The sequence below is a fragment of the Schistocerca nitens genome, chromosome 2 (assembly GCF_023898315.1).
Source record: "Schistocerca nitens isolate TAMUIC-IGC-003100 chromosome 2, iqSchNite1.1, whole genome shotgun sequence".
Taxonomy (NCBI): Eukaryota; Metazoa; Arthropoda; class Insecta; order Orthoptera; family Acrididae; genus Schistocerca; species Schistocerca nitens.
In genome coordinates, this window is record NC_064615.1 from 960,564,674 (window position 1) to 960,587,989 (window position 23,316).

General features: G+C 37.4%; 1 protein-coding gene across 2 annotated transcripts in view; it reads left to right on the forward strand.

Moving 5' to 3' along the window:
* The window catches only part of LOC126237280 (uncharacterized), a 157,175-nt gene extending 134,637 nt beyond the window's left edge, over positions 1–22,538 (forward strand). For both annotated transcript variants that reach the window (XM_049947217.1, XM_049947216.1), the window contains exons 13-16: positions 1,035–1,181; positions 1,391–1,545; positions 10,918–11,146; positions 21,654–22,538. In XM_049947217.1, coding sequence (XP_049803174.1) covers positions 1,035–1,181; positions 1,391–1,545; positions 10,918–11,146; positions 21,654–21,796 — 674 coding nt within the window. In that variant the 3' untranslated portion in view covers positions 21,797–22,538. The remainder of the gene's footprint in view (positions 1–1,034; positions 1,182–1,390; positions 1,546–10,917; positions 11,147–21,653) is intronic.
* Positions 22,539–23,316: the final 778 nt, after the last annotated feature.

Genomic DNA, 23,316 nt, shown 5'->3' on the forward strand with positions numbered 1-23,316 from the left:
GTGGACATAGAGGATTATTTTGTAGAGGAGTTTTTTTCAGAAGGAAGTATATGGGTTAATGGGACATATTTGAATGATATTTTTTGATACTGTATTGATTGGCTCTTCTGCAGATGAAGTTCAACAACAAACAGAAAAACTTGACTACAGAAGTTTGTCTGAAAGTCATTTGTAATCAGACTAAAACAGTTAATAACCAACATATTGAAAAGAAAGAGTACAAATTAACAATGAAACCATAGGACCAGTCAACAATTTGTTTGTATTTTAGATAGTGGAAATTAAACTACCAGTGGACAGCAAGAAAACAGAAGAGTGAGAATAGCCCAAGCTACTTTTAGTAAATGAAACAGGGTTTTCAAAACAAAGCTCCAAGTGTGTCATAAAGAAAAAGCTTACAATTTCAGTGTATTATCAGTTTTAATTAAGGCAAAGAGATATAGACTTTTATTGTGAAAACCATTGGAAAACCAGCGTTGGCGTGCAAGAAACAGATAGATGCATTTTAGGAATTACTGAGAGAAGGAGGGAAGCATACATATGGATTAAAAGAACGACTGGTATGGACAAAGTAGCTATGATCATTGTGTGAAAATAGAATGGAGATGGATGGGACATGTAGCCAGATAAATGGATTATTGGTACACCAAAGAAGTCTTCATTGGATTCTGTGAGATGAGCAAAGGCCGATTATCTAACAGGTCGAGTGTAGATACCATTTGCCAGGGCAGCTTAAATGCTTGTAGCTGAAGGTAGTAGTACAGTGAGCAGTGAACAGGTGGCCTTTATCCAGTGACTTGTATTAGAGAGCCACTGCTATGAAAAGGTAGAGTCACTCAGGAAATTGACTACAGAGCATTTAAAACAACCAGATTCTCCTTTAAAGAAAAAAGTATTTTTATAATTTTCCTTTTTGTTATGATTTTTATGTTGTATTGTAGAACATTATGGAAGTATGAAACTGTTTCACTGATTCACTTTATCTTCCTGAATGACAAGTATAGAGCATTTATGTTTGTTTTCTGTTTCTTCAGATGTTGCATTTCGGTATATGGTAACAAGTGGGGCAGACCGTGTTCAGTCACTTGTTCTGTCACAAGAAGATGTAATTACTTATACGATGCCAACTACCAGAACTGAAAAACTTGATCTCAATGCTCTTGATACAAGCTTAAAGAAAGGTAAATTAGCAGTCAATTTGTACCTCATAAACTTTTACTGCTGATCTATTTATAACACCTTCTTTCCCAAGTATGTTATTTCTTAGTTCTTGATCATGAATTCCTTATTAGAACTTAGAAACTGCAGAAACAGTGAACTTAATAAGATTTTACACTCTGACTTTGATTGCATTATATTTTTAGTATTGATTATATTTCTTTCTTTTTAGTGCACAAGAGGATTACAAATTCCATCTGCAGCTATAATAAAAATACACAGTCATACTCATCTGCAGAGTTTGTTGATTATGTGCAGCTAGGTTATATCAGCTATTACAAAGTAAACTCGAAATATCTTTTTGGTGCAAGTTCAGTCCGTATAAAGGTAATTCGTAATTTTACTATTTGTTTCTTTAAGTAATGTAATTTTAATACTTGTTTCTCTAAATAAGTATTTTTGTATTAACTGTTATCTTAAAAAAAGCCACAAGTGAAAAAATGGTCTAATTGTGGAATGCTCGTACTTAATTTTTAAGTGCACCATTGGTGTCTCCCAACTTTTCATTCCAGTTGGTTCTCCAGGCATTTCTTATTATTTTGGCAGTTATTGTTCTCACTGTCTCACATATTTTCAGTTTCTTTTATTTCTTAGTTGTCTGTCAGATCTGCATTTTTCTTCTAGACTCAACAGCTGCTTCACACTCATTCACCAATCATGCTTCCTGGAGCCATTTATTCTGATTACACTTATATCATGTCCCAGTTGAGTAACACCTTGTTAAGAAACTTGGGTTTGTCAGGCTCTGGACAATAGTACATAGTAAGAGGGTGGCAGATTTTAAGTTATTGTTAGTAAAAACTTGAATCAATCTTGGTGGACACCAATGAGACTCTTTTGAATTAATATTATTACTATGTATTTCTGGCTGGCAACTTCTTCCTCTTATTATTATTATTATTATTAAAAATATTATTATTATATTCTTTGTTACAATGTGAACAACTTTCCATGTGCTAGATGTATTAATGACACACAAGAAGTCAAGTAACTACTCATAACATTAACAAGAAAAGCAAATAAACTGATGTTGAATGTGGATTCCATGTTACCTTTTGCTATGCACTTTTAGAGTATAGATGTAGTTGTAGAATGTCAACTGGTGAACAGTCCTGTAAGGCTAAGAAAACTTGTATTTTAATTACTTATACATACAAATTGCTTATAACCTCTGGATATTTATTTACTTCACCCTGATGAACACATCTTAGGGAGATGAATTCTAATTTTGACTCCAGATGATTATGAACAACAAACAGGCTGTCTTATCATAGCTCAAGCAACTACATAAAAGCATATAAATGCAAAATACTATTGCCTGTTAGCAAATTTATAAGAATTAGGATTTATAGATTCCCACTGGAAACATTTTGGGTGTTTCCAGAAAATCAGACAAGACAAATAAAAATACAACATTTTTCCACTTAGAAATGGCCTCCCCCAGCCATTATTCACAATCACTCACAAGAGAGAACACAGACACTGATACTGGGATATTAGGAAGAAAACACCATTAGATTCTCAGCAAACAGCTTTAGCAAGAGCTTAATAAATATTAAGGGCGGTAATGCATATAACAGATAATGGATCAGACAACAATTATAAACTTAATGAATTTATACAATAACATATGTAGTATCTGAGCTATGGGATGGCAACTCAGTTTATGTAGTAGATAGTGGTGGATGGGTAGAGTGCAACCTAGATGCTCTTGCACAAATTTATTCAAACAACTGCAGATCCTCACCAAGCCATGCCAATACATTTTTTCACTAATGTACTTTGTGAAAAATAATCATACAATGTACAGGTCAAACAGTGAATATCATGATCATGATACGAGACGTAAACATGATCTTCCCAAAAATGAACAAATCCCTGCATGATGTAGAAAGGCGTACATTATTCAAGCATGAAAGTACACAATGAATTTCCAATTCATGTTAAATTAGTGATTGGGGATAAGACTAAATTCAAAAAACAGCCAAAACTGTATCTTTTGAATAGTTATTTCTATTCTGACTGGGTAAGGCTGTACATCAATTGTTGACAGTCCATCTTATATGAATTAGATTGTTAGCTATATCCTTTATTTAACAATTATTACTAACATAATCTATGTTGTTATTTGATTACTTGAACCTCATTTATCTGTTTACATATGATTTAGATTATAAGTCTCATGACCATTTACATGTAGCTATTAATGTGACATGTTCTACATTCTATCCATACACTCACATCAAGGATCCTTGGAATTCAAAAAGAAATAGATAAATAAAATAATAAATGGAAAGTTAATCCAACAGCAATAGAGAGTTTTTTAAACCTCGTCAAAGAACAAGAGTGGCAGGATGTTTATAGTGCCGTTAACATAGGTGATAAATATAATGCTTTTCTTAACACGTTTCTCATGCTCTTTGAGAGTTGCTTTCCATTAGAACATTCTAAATAGGGTACTAGCAGTAATAAGCAGCCCAGGTGGCTGACTAGTGGGATAAGGATATCATGTAGAACAAAGCGGGAATTATATCAAAATATTAGAAGCAGTCACATTCAAGCTACAGTAGCCCATTACAAACAGTGCTGTTAGGTGCTTAAAAATGTTATTAGGAAGGCGTATGTGGTATGCAAATAGAACAGATACTTCACATGATAAAATTAAAATCATATGGTCAATTGTGAAGGAAGTGTCTGGTGAGCAGCACAAGGTCGATGATATAAAGTCAGTTCATAGTAAAAATATTTCTGTTATTGATAAATCAGATTTATGTACAATATTTAACAATCATTTTCTGAGCATTGCTGGTGAATTTAAAAAAAATTAGTTTCTACAGGGAATCATATAACTTTCTTGGCAAATGCCTTTCCAAGATTATGTCTGAAATACTCCTCTGTGATACAGACAAGGGCGAGATTGAATCAATAATAAAATCACTGAAGACTAATGACTCTCATGGATAGATGGAGTGCCTAACAGCATATTAAAGTACTGTGTTGCACATGTTAGCCCTGTGTTCTAACACTTTAGATGACCTGGAGTGTGAGGCGAAATTGTATTGCCTGCAAAATTCACACCTCTCTCACATCAGTTGACTTACGTGGTATGAACAACCGATCTTCTTCTCTGGATAGCCAGCTACACCGACCTCCAAAAAAACTTCTTCTCCAAAAAATACTGCTGGTTAACAGGATTTATAACTCTCTCTCTCTCTCTCTCTCTCTCTCTCTCTCTCTCTCTCTCTCTCTCTCTCTCTCTTTGTCTCCATGAAATAATTGGATACTCGGAGAATACTTTTAGTTTAGTCTTGGTATATTTCAACTTCCACAAAGAACAAAGTCACCATTTCTCACATAAATATTTGAATGTTTGCAAGTCAACCAATTCATATAGCATTAGACTTGATTAAATACATTTACAATAGTATAGTTTTTACAGCCACATAATTTATTAACACGTCTTGCTTCTAGCAAGTCCAACACATTAATTATAATTAATATTTTTTCAATTGTTCTTTTTACTCATTACAATAGTCAACACTATAAAACAATATAAGATACATAAACACTCCTTGTTCTTCCAATACGACTTCTGTGGCACAAGCAGCAAACACTTGTCGATGCCGTTCGTCCATCGCGTCTACCTTGTGCTCATGACTTCTTTTCAGCCTGCACACAAACATGTGTCACACTGTATGTACATTCTCTCACACTTATTTTTAAAATGTCATTGTTCAAGACAGTAGAAGGATGAGTGGTTCTAGAATTTATGCGGAAATTCTTGAAGCACTACAGTATTTAGCCATATTTGTAATTTTTCCTTTAGGAATGGTCAGTTTCCCAAACGATTAAAGTACTCAGTAGTAAAGCTGCTGAATAAAAAGGGAGAAAAGGATACTGTAGACAATTTTAGGCCTATTTCTATGCCATCAGCGCTAAAGTTATTGAAAAGGCTGTGTGTGTAAGGATAATTGGTCATTTTATACTACGTGATTTGCTATCAAATGTACAGTTCAGCTTTAGAAATCATTTTACAACTGAAAATGCTACCTTCTCTTTTCTTTGTGAGGTAATGGATGTGTTGAACAAAGGGTTTTGAATGCTAGGCATATTTTTTGATTTAACTCCGGTGTTTGTTTGTGTTGATCACAAAATATTGCTCCAGAAGTTGGACCTTGGCGGAATACGGGAAGTAGCTCATAATTGGTTCACCTCTTACTTTAGCAACAGACAGTAAAAAAATCATTATTTACAAGGTTGAGAATGGCTGTGATGTGGGGTCTGAGTGGGGTATGGTCAAGTTTGGGGTGCCCCAGGGATCAGTTTTGGGGTCACTCCTGTTCTTTATTTATATAAATGACATGCCCTCTAGTATTATGGGTAACTCTAAAATATTTCTGTTTGCTGACGACACTAGCTTGGTAGTAAAGGATGTTGTGTGCAACACTGACCCCATTTCGAATGACCTAAGTTCATGGCCTGTAGAAAATAAACTAATGCTAAATCACAGTAAGACTCAGTTTTTACAGTTTATAACACACAATTCGAAAAACCTGACTTTTTAGTTTCACAGAACGGGCATATGATTAGTGAAACTGAACATTTCAAATCTCTAGCTGTTCAGATAGATAGTAAACTGTCATGGAAAGCCCATGTTCAGGATCTTGTTCAAAGACTTTATGCTGCCATTTTTACTATTCAAGCATTATCAGAAGTGAGTGATCATTCGACACAAAAATTAGTCTACTTTGCTTATTTTCATTTGATTATTTCATATGGTATTATATTTTGGGGTAACATTTCCCATTCTAAAAGGATATTTTTGGCTCAGAAATGGGCAGTTTGGGCAATAAGTGGTGTAAGTTCATGAACCTCTTGTCGATCCCTGTTTACAAGTCTGGGTATTTTGACATTGGCCACTCAATATATATATATATATATATATATATATATATATATATATATATATATATATATATATATATATATATATATATATAACAGAGGGAAACATTCCACGTGGAAAAAATATATCTAAAAAGAAAGATGATGAGACTTACCAAACAAAAGCGCTGGCAGGTCGATAGACACACAAACAAACACAAATATACACACAAAATTCAAGCTTTCGCAACAAACTGTTGCCTCATCAGGAAAGAGGGAAGGAGAGGGAAAGACGAAAGGATGTGGGTTTTAAGGGAGAGGGTAAGGAGTCATTCCAATCCCGGGAGCGGAAAGACTTACTTTAGGGGGAAAAAAGGACAGGTATACACTCGCACACACACACATATCCATCCACACATATGGATATGTGTGTGTGTGCGAGTGTATACCTGTCCTTTTTTCCCCCTAAAGTAAGTCTTTCCGCTCCCGGGATTGGAATGACTCCTTACCCTCTCCCTTAAAACCCACATCCTTTCGTCTTTCCCTCTCCTTCCCTCTTTCCTGATGAGGCAACAGTTTGTTGCGAAAGCTTGAATTTTGTGTGTATATTTGTGTTTGTTTGTGTGTCTATCGACCTGCCAGAGCTTTTGTTTGGTAAGTCTCATCATCTTTCTTTTTAGATATATTTTTTCCACGTGGAATGTTTCCCTCTGTTATATATATATATATATATATATATATATATATATATATATATATATATATATATATATATATATATTCCTTACTTTTTTTTTTTTTTTTTTTTTGTCGTGTGGCTAGGGCCTCCTGTCGGGTAGACCGTTCACCTGGTGCAGGCCTTTCCATTTGACGCCACTTCGGCGACCTGCGCGTCGATGGGGATGAAATGATGATGATTAGGACAACACAACACCCAGTCCCTGAGCAGAGAAAATCTCCGACCCAGCCGGGAATCGAACCCGGGCCCTTAGGATTGACAGTCTGTCATGCTGACCACTCAGCTACCGGGGCGGACCTATTCCTTACTGTAATTCCTTGTTAACAATATTAGCTTATTTCCAAGAATAAGCAGCTTTCACTCAGTTAATACTCTGCAGAAATCAAATCTGCATTTGGATCGGACTTTCTTAACTTTTGTGCAGAAAGGTGTGCAGTATACTGCTGCATCCATTTTTCAATAAGCTACCACTAAAATTAAAAAAATCTTAGCAGTAATCTACGCACTTTCAAACCAAAACTGAAGAGTTTCCTCATGGGTGACTCCTTCTATTCTGACAAGGAGTTCCTTGAAAACTTAAGCTGATTCTTGTTGTATTGTTGATTGCATTTACTTAAACTTATGGCTTGACTTTTTTCAGGTTCATAAACATTTTATTTTTATCTGTTATTACTTTTATTTTCTAATTTCATGTACTGACATGTTCCATCAACGTGGAGATTTGCTCCTCAATTTGGTCATACAGTACTTAATGTGTAAATAAAATAAATAAATAAGATAATACATTTATCATTAATCATTTGCAAAGTTTAAGTTCAATTTGCAAGGATCTTAATTATTTTATCAAGTTGGGGGAGGAGGGCAGTTACCATCCCCTGGTTCACTCTGGGTATGTCCTTGAATTTATGTCACATATCAGCTCTGCTGCAATTTTTGCACAGTATTTTATGTGGGCGTGACCACCAACGAGCTGTTCACTGTAACGAAGATGTGCTTCTTCATATTTTCATTGCACAGTGAATGATCAATTAGATTTTAGTCATGTAACTGCAGAAATTCTATTTCATCTAATATTTTGGTGAAAGGCATATATTGCAGTCATGAGCGGCACAAACTCACTGGTGCCGGTGTCTGTTTGTTGCATTTCTATCCTATGTATGTGCTGGACCCCTCTGAAAGATCAGCCACCCTTCTCTATCTCTCCCTCTCATTCATTGCCTCCTTTCCTCTCTCACCCACTCCACCCAACACAACTCATATGTGGGTGTGTGGGTGTCCTGTAACTCAAAAGAGGGTTGTCCAGAAGCTAGCAATGTTTTCAGTCATATTTATGTACTGACGACTCAATTTGTCTGTTATGCTGTGAGTTTTTACCTTTACCCCTAAATTATTTACATTATAACTCATAAGTTTAATAATCACATCCCAAATTTCATAGAATCTGTTATTACTGCAAGCTCAAACAAAGGAGAAGTACTTCAATATTTAAGAACAATGTGGAAGACATAGTTTCACACTCGATGTTTATGTAGAAGAGACTAAGAGAAAATAATATATTTCTACAATATTTGAATTATAAAGTCCACACCAACATTCACAAAATACCTGGATACCAGTACCAGTCATGATTGTGCTGAAAACTAACTAAATGAATGTTCTGAAGACACATCACGTTAATGAATAGTTACGGAAAATGAAATATACCCTTGTGCATCATATCTTCCTTTTCGAGATTACTTTTTCCTTTCTTTTTGTTCACAATAGAGCTACGAAGATATATATTGTTTGATGCCGCATATGATAGAGAATCCCCATAATTTGCTTAAATGCTTGACAAGAAAGCAATTTTTGATGAAATAAAGTGGCATATTAGTAAATGATTTTTATCTTTTGTTTCTTTTGGTATTACACAAACTTAGATTTACCAATGTCACATTACAGCTTAGATATTTTAGTGATATAGTCTTTTTTCTTTGAAATCTTTTAGTAAGTTATGTTATGTTTTCTGTTGTGACAGTCTGTTTGTAAATGTTAGCTGTATATCAATAGGCCTATTTATATTTTAGAATTACAGGTTGGCTGAAGGCCTGATAATTACTTACCTTCAAGAGGCTAAATACAAGTATTCTAAACACATTTAAATGCAGAAAAATCTATTATGTAACTATTTTGTGTAGATGGTGCTGGACAGCTTTGATAAAGGTTAAAAACTACATTGTAAATAGACAGCTATACTTCTTTAATTTTACCTTTTTACTGTTACGTAATAAAAATAAAGAAGTACAGCTGTATATTATATGAAGTAATATTAAACTGTTACCTAACCATTTGTTCCTTCCTCACACACTGATATCAGATCGAATCTCTCTCACAAATTTGCCTCACTGATTCTGATGTGCTATCAGCCTGGTTTTTAGGCAGTTTTCCACATCTGCTAAAGTAAATGACAGTCTAGTTCCCACATCTCACTGCAGATACAAAGTGAGCAAACACTTTGAAAAACATTATCACATTTGAACATGCAGTTACACCAGATGCAAACAGAAGGGGTACATTTATCTCTCCCATGAGGAAGCTGGCAGAAGATTTAGAATTCCTTTGGGAGTGGTGACACCATGATAATATGAGGCATATTCAGAAAGTAAGTATACTAGATGTTTTACATTAGTTTAGAAAAAGTGTATTTGAAAAAAAAATTACGGGATATTGTTTATATACTTGTTGATTATTTCTCCACATAACTGCCATCCTACTGATTGCTTATGATGAGCCATGCCACAAGATTCTTTATGCTGTCCTGAAAGAACGTTTTCGCCAGCCCCCCCCCCCCCCCCCCCCTTCAGAACCTCTTTCTGCACCTACTCACCTGTTGAAAATTTAATTCCCCCCACTTGTGCTTTCAGGGCGGTGGAAAGATGGTAATCTGAAGGCACCAAGTCAGGGGAATGTGGAAAGTGGTTCAAAACATTCCAACCAAATGAGTCCAAGAGCACCTTGCTGGCCAAGACTGTGTGAGCATGAGCATTGTCATGCAACAAGCACACTCCCCTCATCAGCCCCTGTGATGACTGTCTTTTTGTCCAGGCACTTAATGAGTCACCAGTGTTTCATCTATAGTCATGATAGAGGTCATAAAATACTCACCTTCCAAGTCACTCAAGAAGAACATGGGTGCTACTGACCTGATTATTCCAGTGCTGCTCTGTCAGCTGTTATGGGACCCATCTTGCACACAGTTTTCGGTACCCCAGAGTTTCTATGAGTGCCTCTTTTTTAGAGAGTTCTGCTGAATTGTGGAAACATTGCACAAATTTCATCCACTGTCAGTGGGGCCTTCATTAACAGTTTCCTCATTTTTTTGCACCAATTCATCAGTCAAAATGGAAGATCTTCCACTCCTCTGTTTGTCATGAACATTTTTTTTGCCTCCACTAACCTCCCTACACCACGTAAACACACTGATTCTGTTCATAACACCTTTATCGTAAACTGTTTTGATTCACGAAAAAATTTGGTAGGTGTTATTCCTTCTGTGAGTGGGCAGCGGATCACACCATGTAGCTTGCAGTTGTCAGGATTTCTTACTGACATCTTTCACACAACTGGACACTACAATGTTAATTTACTTAGCAGTTTGTTCTATAGGAAGGAAAGAGGGATAGATCGGGGAAAGTTAGAAAGAAAGAGTAGATAATTCAAATTGCCTCCATCTTTTCTCCATTTCCTCATAACAGATGGCTTCCTTTCAACATGGATCCTGTACCATCCTTCCAGACTTATCACTCTTTCCTCCAAGAGGAATTAACCAACAATTTCAACAGCTGGGTTATGTACCTACTAGCAGTAGTTTGTGTTTTGCCTCCTGAAAGTTTGTAATGGCCAGCCATTCTGGTTTTTCGTAATTTTACATTTTTCTCAGGTATTTATATTTTATCATAATTTTGTACTATGAACTGTACTTCATATTGTTATTTCATTAACTGTACTCTTTCTGACTCACTCTATGAATCTCAAACTGTAAGTGAAAAGGCAGTTTAGAAAATATAATCTTGATTTCTTTCCTTCTGTTTCTTAAGGTGCAAAATGTTCAATATGGCACAGTTGAGGTGTGCTATTCACGAAGGATTGAGTTTCCAATGAATAATACACAAACAAATGGTAATGATGTAACATGCATAACAGGCCAAGGTGGAGATAAGGAAATTTCTCTTTCATCACCTTGCAATGGATATGAAAAAATACTGTATTGCCCTCCATTATATATTGCAATTTTGGGGCAACAATCAACTGGTAGTGAATGTACAGGTAAGCTATAAACATGACATAATAAATTATACTATTTTGTGCTTTCAGCTTTACTTACATGTGGGGAAAACATAGGTTCCTTCTTCACAGTAGACCCATTTTGATTTCTGAAAATTATTTTTTTTGGTGGTGGTGGTGGTGGTGGTGGTGGTCTTCAGTTCAGAGACTGGTTTGATGCAGCTCTCCATGTTACTCTATCCTGTGCAAGCTCCTTCATCTCCCAGTACCTACTGCAGCCTACATCCTTCTGAATCTGCTTGGTGTATTCATCTCTTGGTCTCCCTCTATGATTTTTACCCTCCACACTGCCCTCCAGTACTAAACTGGTGATCCCTTGATGCCTCAGAACATGTCCTACCAACTGATCCCTTCTTCTTGTCAAGTTGTGCCACAAATTTCTCTTCTCCCCAATTCTATTCAGTACCTCCTCATTAGTTATTTGATCTACCCATCTAATCTTCAGCATTCTTCTGTAGCACCACATTTCAAAAGCTTCTATTCTCTTCTTGTCCAAACTATTTATTGCCCATGTTTCACTTCCATACATGGCTACACTCCATACAAATACTTTCAGAAACGACTTCCTGACACTTGAATCTATACTTGATGTTAACAAATTTCTCTTCTTCAGAAACGCTTTCCTTGCCATTGCCAGTCTACATTTTATATCCTCTCTACTTCGACCATCATCAGTTATTTTACTCCCTAAATAGCAAAACTCCTTTACTACTTTAAGTGTCTCATTTCCTAATCTAATTCCCTCAGCATCACCTGACTTAATTTGACTACATTCCATTATCTTCATTTTGCTTTTGTTGATGTTCATCTTATATCCTCCTTTCAAGACACTGTCCATTCCATTCAACTGCTCTTCCAAGTCCTTTACTGTCTCTGACAGAATTGCAATGTCATCGGCGAACCTCAAAGTTATTATTTTTTCTCCATGGATTTTAATTCCTACTCCAAATTTTTCTTTTGTTTCCTTTACTGCTTGCTCAGTATACAGATTGAATAACATCGGGGAGAGGCTACAACCCTGTCTCACTCCCTTCCAACCACTGCTTTCCTTTCATGTCCCTCAGCTCTTATAACTGCCATCTGGTTTCTGTACAAATTGTAAATAGACTTTCGCTCCCTGTATTTTACCCCTGCTACCTTCAGAATTTGAAAGAGAGTATTCCAGTCAACATTGTCAAAAACTATTTCTAAGTCTACAAATGCTAGAAATGTAGGTTTGCCTTTCCTTAATCTATCTTCTAAGATAAGTGGTAGGGTCAGTACCGCCTCACGTGTTCCAACATTTCTACAGAATCCAAACTGATCTTCTCTGAGGTTGGCTTCTACCAGTTTTTCCATTCGTCTGTAAAGAGTTCGTGTTAGTATTTTGCAGCCATGACTTATAAAACTGATAGTTTGCAACTGGCAACACCTTGTTTCATTGGGATTGTAATTATTATATTCTTCTTGAAGTCTGAGGGTATTTCGCCAGTCTCATACATCTTGCTCACCAGATGGTAGAGTTTTGTCAGGACTGGCTCTCCCAAGGCTGTCAGTAGTTCTAATGGAATGCTGTCTACTCCTGGGGCCTTGTTTCGACTTAGGTCTTTCAGTGCTCTGTCAAACTCTTCACGCAGTATCATATCTACCATTTCATCTTCATCTACATCCTTTTCCATTTCCATAATATTGTCCTCAAGTACATCGCCCTTGTATAGACCCTCTATATACTCCTTCCACCTTTCTGTTTTCCCTTCTTTGCTTAGAACTGGGTTTACATCTGAGCTCTTGATATTCATACAAGTGGTTCTCTTTTCTCCAAAGGTCCCATTAATTTTCCTGTAGGCAGTATCTATCTTACCCCTAGTGAGATATGCCTATCTTACTGCTAGTGAAATGTGCCTCTACACCCTACATTTGTCTCTTAGCCATCCCTGCTTAGCCATTTTGCACTTCCTGTCGATCTAATTTTTGAGACGTTTGTATTCCTTTTTGGCTGCTTCATTTACTGCATTTTTATATTTTCTCCTTTCATCAATTAAGGATTTCTACTAGCCCTCGTGGTTTTACCTACTTGATCCTCTGCTGCCTTCACTGCTTCATCCCTCAAAGCTACCCATTCTTCTTTTACTGTATTTATTTCCCCCATTCCTGTCAATCGTTCCCTTATGCTCTCCGTGACACTCTGTACAACCTCTGGTTTAGTCAGTTTTTCCAGGTCCCATCTCCTTAAATTCCTACCTTTTTGCGGTTTCTTCCATTTTAATCTACAGTTCCTAACCAATAGATTGTGGTCAGAATCCACATCCGCCACTGGAAATGTCTTACAATTTAAAACCTGGTTCCTAAATCTCTGTCTTATCATTATATAATCTATCTGAAACCTTCCAGTATCTCCAGGCTTCTTCCATGTATACAAACTTCTTTCATGATTCTTGAACCAAGTGTTAGCTCTTGCAGAATTCTACCAGGCAGCTTCCTCTTTCATTTCTTACACCCATTCCATATTCACCTACTACATTTCCTTCTCTTCCTTTTCCGAATATCGAATTCCAGTCACCCATGACTATTAAATTTTCGTCTCCCTTCACTATCTGAATAATTTCTTTTATCTCATAAATTTCATCAATCTCTTTGTCATCTGCAGAGCTACTTGGCATAAAAACTTGTACTACTGTGGTAGGCATGGGCTTCGTGTCTATCTTGGCCACGATAATGCATTCACTATGCTGTTTGTAGTAGCTTACCCACACTCATATTTTTTTTTATTCATTATTAAACCTACTCCAGCATTACCCCTATTTGATTTTGTATTTACAACCCTGTATTCGCCTGACCAGAAGTCTTGTTCCTCCTGCCACTGAACTTCACTAATTCCCACTATATCTAACTTTAACCTATCCATTTCCCTTTTTAAATTTTCTAACCTACCTGCCAGATTAAGGGATCTGACATTCCACGCTCCGATCCGTAGAATGCCAGTTTTCTTTCTCCTGATAACGACATCCTCTTGAGTAGTCCCGCCCAGAGATCCAAATGGGGGACTATTTTACCTCCAGAATATTTTATCCAAGAGGATGCCATCATCATTTAACCATACAGTAAAGCTGCATGCCCTCAGGAAAAATTATGGCTGTAGTTTCCCCTTGTTTTCAGCCGTTTGCAGTATCAGCACAGCAAAACCGTTTTAGTTGATGTTACAAGGCCAGGTCAGCCAGTCATCCAGATTGTTGCCCCTGCAACTACTGGAAGGGCTGCTGCCACTCTTCTGGAACCACACAATTTTCTGGCTTCTCAACAGATACCCATCTGTTGTGGTTGCACCTACGGTACAGCTATCTGTATCTCTGAGGCACGCAAGCCTCCCCACCAACGGCAAAGTCCATGGTTCATGGGGGGGGATTTTTAACATATTTACTCTCAAATAGGTCCATTATGAACAGTAAGAAACTGTGAAATATTTCAAATGGAAATGAGTCTTTATCAGAGTGCATGCACCTGTCATAGAAATTCCGAATGAGTTAGCTGTAGTTGAACAAAATTTTGATTAATTGATTAATTTGAAGACTTCCTTGACTATTTATGTCAACTATTTTCTGGATCAAATTTTAAATCTTTCTGAAGGTCTCATCGAATGAGGGCACATATTACTGTCAATGGAGGTGGACATTAAGTTTAGCAGTTCCCTCGTTGGTGCTATATGAGAAGAGTAGGCTATGTTTTGTTACTGGCTTTTCCTTTCTCAATTCTCTCACCACCATAGAGCACACTGACACTCTGCATACATGCTGATCATACAAATCTCACATGACAAAGGAAAGATGCCACTGTGTCATGTGGAGGAGTGTGTGTTGGGGTTTATGGGCGCTCAACATCAATGTCATCAGCGCCCTCATGTAGAGGAAGAAACTCCTAACCAATGAGATGTAAAAAAACTACCTGTCAAGACCTCCCAGACAGTAATGTCATACACATAGTTTCATTACTGTTTGTATCTATGTATGAGGGGGGACCCAGAAATAACCAGAATCATAATGTTTCACATCATGTACTTGTAGTATCAGGTTGCACCACCAGAGGGTTGTTGTAGGTCCTCTCCTGAGTCATTCCACCAGGTGGCATCACCCATCAGCAACTAGTGTGGCTTCTCTCACAGTTCTGTACAGTGCAGACTTGACACGAGAAAATGGGTATACTTATTACGATCAAGAGGCACCTTTGAAATTTTGTTTTCTATTCGGCAAGAAATCAGTGGAAACTGTTGTGATGATGCAAACAACTTACAAAGAATGTGCTCTTAGTAAAATTAAAGTGTACAAATGGTTTTCTCCATGTAGAAAGGGAGAAATGGCCATTGGAGATCAATCTCTTTCTGCTCAAAGCAAGGACAACCGTGACAAAATCTATGACCTGGTCAATGAAGATTGACATAGGACAATTGACCATCTCAAGGGCTTATCCAGGTCATCCTGGAGGTCAATTCAGTGCATTTTGACCATTGATTTGGGGATGCAGAGTGTCAGCAGAGTTTTTGTCTAGACTTCTTATCAGCGACCAAAGGGATTGTCACTTTCAAGCCTGTCATGAAATGAAGGAAGAAATCAAAGACGATCCAAATTTTTTCAACAAAATCATCATAGGTGAAGAGTCAAGGTGCTATGGGTATGATCCAGAATGTAAACAACAGTCAACTCAGTTGAAGTCAACTGTCTCACCTCATTCAAAAACAAGCTCAGCAGGTGAAATTGAATGTGAAGACAATGCTGATCCTTTTTTTTACATCAAAGGGATTGTTCCTCAAAACCAGACAGTAAACCAGAAATTCTGTTTGGAGGTTATGACAAATCTGCTCAGAAGATTGATGTGAAAACATCAGGGTTTGTGGAATTCCAATGAGTGGTTCCTGCATCACGACAATGCTCCTGTGCACGACTCTCAGTGTTTGCCAGTTTTTGGCCTCAACGAAGATGACTACCTTGACCCACACAATCTATTTGACAAATTTAGCACACTTGGACTTCTTCTTGTTCCTGAGGAAGAAAAGAGACTAGAAAGGGAAGCATTTTGCCAATGTCAAAGATGTAAAATACTGTGTGAAGAAGGTGCCAGCAGATATCAGGGAGGAAGAATTTCAAAGGTGCTTCCAACACTGAAATGAATGTTTCGACAAGTGCATTAATGTTTGTGGAGAGTCTTTTTAAGGAGATTGAGGCTGTATTTGAAAAATAATAAAGTAAATGCTTTTTACAAAGAAATTCCAATTATTTTTTGGTACCTTCTCATGAAATTTAGATTTAGCAACTTGCTGTGAATAGGCACATTCTCACATATTAGGTATTGTACATATCTTCTCATTATACAAGGGTTGAATGAAAAGTAATGCCTCCACCTTCATTAATTAGGTTTGGATGGGAATATTTTAATAAATCAAATGCAGAAATAATCCTTAGAATGTGACCTTTAATTACCAATATTCACTTTTCCACATAATCACCAGCCAACTGGATACATTTCTGCCAACTATGAACAAGTTTTCTGAAGAAGTTGACACTCTGTTTCCACACCACAGTCTCACAGTTCTCTCAAGATCTTCATCAGAAGCATAATGATGTCCCTGCAGATCATCTTTTATTATCAGGAACAGGTGGAAGTCAGGTGGTGCTAAATGGGGACTGTATGGAGGATGCTGTACGGTGGTGAGATTCAGTCTCTGAAGTTCTGCTATGGTGGCACATGAAATGTATAGTTTGGCATTGTTATGCTGCAGAAAAACATTTCCCTTTTCTTTTCAGACCCTTGTTAGCCATCGTTTCAGAGATTGCAGCATTGTGATGTAATGTTCTGAATTTATTTTTGTTCCATGATCAAGGAAATCAACATGGATAATGGAACTTCCTGGCAGATTAAAACTGTGTGCTGAACTGAGACTCGAATTCGGGACCTTTGCCTTTTGCGGGCAAGTGCTCTACCATCTGAGCTACCTGAGCAGATTAGATTAGATTAGTACTTGTTCCATGGATCATGAATACGACACTCTGCAATGATGTTAAACGTGTCAGGTTAATAAAAGGTGTCTATATAAGATATTACATTACACGAAAATTACATGACACTCATTTTTTTTTTTTTTTTTTTTTTTTTTTTTTTTTTTTTTTGTGGGGTTTGGGAAATTACCCACTTACTATATCCAGAAATTCATCTAATGAGTAGAAGGAGTCGCCATTAATAAATTCTTTTAATTTCCTTTTAAATGCTATATGGCTATCTGTCAGACTTTTGATGCTATTAGGTAAGTGGCCAAAGACTTTTGTGGCAGCATTATTTACCCCCTTCTGAGCTAAAAGTTAGATTTAACCTTGAGTAGTGAAGATCATCCTTTCTCCTAGTGTTGTAGCCATGTACACTGCTATTACTTTTGAATTCGTTCGGATTGTTAACAACAAATTGCGTAAGTGAATATATACACTGCTGGCCACCGTAAATGCAACACCAAGACAGACAAGAGGTAGCACAACAAAATTTATTTTGTAGATAACATGTTGACCAAGTATCAAATGATTAAGTTTACAGACGTCTGTGACATGTGGTTCCTGCCAGAATCAGTAGCCAGAGTAGCCGCCATTGTTGGAGATCACTGCTGCCACACGTCTCGGCATTGAGTCAAAGAGAAGTTGGATGTGTTCCTGGGGTACAGCAGCCCAAGCAGCTTCCACACGTTGCCAAAGATCATCTGGTGTGGCAGCTGGGGATGTAATCTGGGTCACTCGTTGAGCAACCATGGACCACATGTTTTCTATCGGCGAAAGATCCGGAGAGCAAGCCGGCCAGGGAAGCAATTCAATCTGGTTATTGACGAAGAAGCTTTGGACAATGCGTGCCACATGTGGTCGCGCATTATCCTGTTGAAATATGGCTGTGGCCGAGCCCTGAAGGTAAGGAAGGACAGCTGGCTCCAGCACCTCGGATATGTAGCGCCGGCTATTTAAAGTACCGGCAATGCGTACTAGAGGCGTGCGAGAGTAATATCCAATACCGCCCCATACCATAATACCCGGTGCAAGACCAGTGTGGCGGTGCATAATCCAGCTGTCCAGCATCCTCTCTCCACGGTGTTTCCACACTCGAATCCGACCATCGTGGTGCTGCAGACAGAAGCGTGCCTCGTCAATAAAGACAACGTCATTCCATTCTGCCGTCCACATCCGTCTGTCATCACACCATTGGCGATGGAGACGTCTGTGGTTCTGCATCAATGGTAGACGAAGCAATGGACGTCTTGCGGACAGACCACTCTGCTGTAAACGGCGTCGAATGGTACGCGCAGACACTGGATGATGCGTTACAGACGCAATGTGCTGTGCTATGGTTCGGGATGTCACTGAGCGATCCGTCACTGCCATGCGCACAATTTGCCTATCAGCACGTGCAGTGGTGCACCGAGGTGAATGCGATCGACCACGTCAGTCCGTCGTACCCTCCTGCATCCAACGGTTACATATCCGCATTACAGTTGTTTGGTTTCGTCCAACACGACTAGCGATTTCTCTGTATGATAATCCACAATCTCGGTAAGCCACTATCCTTCCTCTGTCGAACTCGGATACTTGATCAAACGATGTTCGCTGTTGTCTACGAGGCATAACTGATCGTCTTGTGAAACAACCACAAGGTAAACACACATGCTGAACGTACACTCGTTGAAATCGCCAAGCCTTAAATGGTGCTATGAGGTGGCGCCAGAGGCGTGCGTGATGTGCGTCTGCGCTGAAATTCTAATCAGTTGCATATCACATCGCTGCAAACCCGTGGTGTAAATTTCACGTGATTCGGATGCTTCCTTCAGGGTGTTGAATTTACGGTGGCCAGCAGTGTATATTGTGAGGCTACAGTGAAGATTTCTAGCTCTTTAAATAAGTGTCTGCAGGATGACCTTGGATGAACTCCAACAATTATTCTGATTACACGCTTTTGTGCAATGAACACTCTTTTACTCAATGATGAGTTACCCCAGAATATGGTGCTATACGAAAGAAGAGAATGAAAATAGGCTGGTAAGCTAATTTACTCAGATGTATATCGCCAAAATTTGCAATGACCCTAATAACGTTTCAGCAGACCCTCTGTGTGTTTTTTCCACTTCAACCCCTCATCAATGCAGTTCATAATGGTGTAACCATGTTTTGTCTCCTGCCACAATTGATTTGAGAAAGGTGTCACCTTCATTCTCGTAACGCGAGAGAAGTTCCTGGCAAATTTCAAGTCTGTGCACTTTCATTTCAGGAGTCAGCATCCGGGGTACCCATCATGCACAGATCTTCCAATAGCCAAGCAAAGCAATAATGTGGCCCAAAGGTTCTTGTGGAATGACAATTGTGCTTGCAATTTCTGTCTGAGTGATCTGACAATCGTCCTGAATCAATTGTCAACATTTTGCTTGCGAAACTTGGTGGCTGCTGTCACAGGATGTCAAATTCTTTGTTTGTGATGCAGGTCAGATGTTCCCACCTCAGCATCTTTAAACTTATTCCCCAAAAATGCACAGTACTCACATCAACACCATCGCCATAAACTGCTGTCATTCTCTGATGAATCTCCTTTGGGGTGGCACCTTCTGCTGTGAAGAATTCAGTGACTGCACATTGTTTAAATTGCATTGACCGACCACCTGTGCAGGGTTCCATACTTTACACTGTAACAACACAACCATTCAATGCTAAGGCTTCCTGGCAACTGAAGCTGTAGAGAAGAGGCTACGGAAAAAGCCAGTACTTGCCGCATACCAATGCTGCCAACTGTTTAATCGTTACGAAGGTGGAGGCATTACTTTTTAAGTCAACCTTCATATCTACTGTACATTGATCTGCAAGTGCATTTTGTCACATGCAGAATGACACGTGTTTATAAAGGAGCTAATCCAGCAGAATGATATTTGACATCACAAATTGGATCTAAGTTCTGAGTTCAATGACTTTATTATTAGTAACATCATTTACTGCATTCATTTAATTTTTCATTTCATGCTAAAACTATACTAGATCTGAAAGAATTCTGAAAAATCTGACTTCCCTTGACATAAAAACTCAATTTTTAAAATGTTATAATGATTCCAGTTGAATGTAAACGTTCCTATTTTGTTTCTGTGTCATGCTCTTTACCTACATTGACTCTGTTATATGATTTAAAGCTTAATTTTTCCAAGTGTTGTACCACTGAGGTCTTTTTTTATATTATTTTTTATGAACTAGTGGTAATTTCATAGTTATCTCCCTGTTGTGTTGTAATGGACCTTCCATATCCTACTTTGATAAACTTTTTTATAATTTTCTTTGTTACATAGTTTTTGTGTGCCAACTGATCTATAAAGAAAGTAAAGCTTTGAATGTGATCCTGCCATTACAATCAGGTGAAAATGATTACTTTTCATTCCTGGGTTTTACATTCACCTTGTAAAACAAGTATCACTACATTTTTCTAGAAAACATTTTGTTTTAATTATTCCAGATAGATTTACAGTTAGAGACAAGTTTAATAGGACAATTTTTTTCTATTTTTGTAATTGTATTATATGAAACACAGCTTTGCTAGCAAATGCCTGCAAAAGCAGTGCAAGAGCATATTTATGAACAGCTTTGAGTGCTTTTTCATACATATATCTGTAGAAGTGACTAGCATTAAAACTGCTCAACAAGAAATGAAATCAGCACAGACAAAGGCTTAAGATATGTCGTTATGTACAAAGTAAAAATGTAATGTTTAAGTGGAGGAGAACTTTTTCTGTGTGTTTTACAATATTCCATCTCTTCATGTCTATAACAGTTTGGAAAGACCATTTTTTTTATTGATTGTGATGCTCTGCATATTCATGTTACCATCCAAAAACCAGATGAACTTAGACACTTATGGAGACTCTACACAAAACAATACAGAAATGCAGACAGAAAGCAATTCTAGGCTCTCTTATTCACAGTGCCACACCCAAAGAGCCTTTAATAACCTTATAAGACGTATTAGGTAGGGCCTTCACTTCTTGGCATCAGAGTGATATGCCCCTCCTTTCTAACCTTCCTAAACCTGTCTCTCTTTTCTTCCTGATGAAGGAGTGATAAGTTCCAAAAACTACAGTAAATTTTGTTCTACTTTCATTTGATCTATTAGAAATTCTAGAGTTTCACCTTCTAAATGTGAATACCAGCCTGTTATTGTAACTTTACAGTTTCCTCAATTGAAATCTCCTTTTGATATACAGTGTCTATACAACATTAATGTATTATGAGAAATTATTCTTGCTAAAAAGCTGAAAAGGAATTTATTTTCAGCTAGCTGTGAACATTTACTGTCAAAATGTGTATATTTTTTCCAGTTACCCCATACTGTGGCAAAACATCCAGCTTTTTAAAACTACTCAAAACCTCTTAAAAATTTTTACACATAAGCACCAACTGTTTTGTCCTGTGAGAACATAATTTCTGTATTTACTAATCTTCTAACTTTTTTATGTTTTATTTTGCAGTGAAAGGGTGTGTAGATGTTACTGATATCCAGATGAAGATCAGCCATCAGGGGCTAACTTGTGGTGTCTCGCACATACTGGGTAATAAGATGTTAATTACTGTTGTGTTCCTGGTGTTGTTACGTTCCATACTCAACAGATAAAACTGAAAGTGTGGCAATTGGTTTCCAAGAAACTCATGGCCATATGGAAATGGCCAAGTCCAGGTGTTCAATAAACTGTTCATACTGAAGAACAGTAATTGTTTAGAAGCAAGCAGTGTTATGTAAAGATAAGCTGACAGTGTATCAGTGTGTGTGTGTGTGTGTGTGTGTGTGTGTGTGTGTGTGTGTGTGTGTGTGTGTGTGTGTTTGTATGCACTCTTAAACACGCAATACAAAATTTTTTTATGAATTTACCTGTGAGGCAAATAAAACTTTGTTTCACAGAGGTAGAATTTAATTTGATTATGAAGGTGTTTAATACACAGAATCACATTTGTAATAGATGTGACATGTGATGTGACATAATTTATGAATATTTTAAGCAAATTTGGTAGTCAGGAATACAACTACATCAACCCCCATTCCACCCTCCTCCCTCCTCTTTAGAAATGTGTTACCAACCTTTACATCATCTAATAATTCAAGCAGCATTTCTGAACAGCTGAGAAAGAGAAGAGAGAGAAAAATATTTGTTGACCCTAAACATTCTCCTTTTACTGGTAAAACTATGTCAGTTATGTTTAAAATAGAGAAATGTAATTCCTGCCTTAGTTATAAGTGAGTGTTTGGTGTAAGTAATTATTATGTAAACTTAAATTGCTGTAATATATGTGTTACTTATGTCTAATTAATGTTTGTTTTGTCATTAATATTTTAATAAACTCTATGTTCTTGACTTCAACCAAGGCATTATTGTCCACCTGCCAGAAGTCTCCATCATTGATGATATTTATCTGGAAAACAGAATAGTAATAGGGTTAGGTTCAAGAACTATAACCCACCCTCTCTTCTTCCTTTCCTTTTCTTCTACATTTTAAGAATTTCACATTTCATTGTCAGTAATGAAATAAAAACTTTATTGTTAGTGATGTTACATGTCACTTAGATTTACAATTTCCAAGCAGCCAAAACAGTGACAAGGAGAGGAATGTAAATTGTTTCATCTCTTGTATTTTCTTCTTTCGTAAACATCAATGGGAAGCTTCTCCCTAGGACAATAATGTGAAAAATATCCTCTCCTGTCACAGCACTATTTCTACCAAAGTTGCCATAAAGGTAAAATGTAACAATGATAATGAGAAATACCTGCATTCCTGACATGATTTTAATGACCACACTGCCCTCAATTCATATAATTACCATCACGAGGGCTATTTTGCGTGCAGCAAAGGAGCCGTTGCTTTGAACAGTATTGTTGATTGTATAGGATGAAAGGTGGGTGCCATAGCAAATATATTATTTTCTCATAAGTGTCCTATATCTGTCAACTGAGGACTAGGAAGATATCACTACAGTGTGGAAGGTAGGAGGATTGTCCCTCATAATCTCACTTTCACCATTCATGTGTCAAGCTGCAGCAGATGGCTCTCACAACACAAGCAACTTTTGTGCTGACGTATAAAGGGAAACAAGCTATCATGACAGGAGAAGCTCAGTATAGAAATAAGATGCCAGATGTG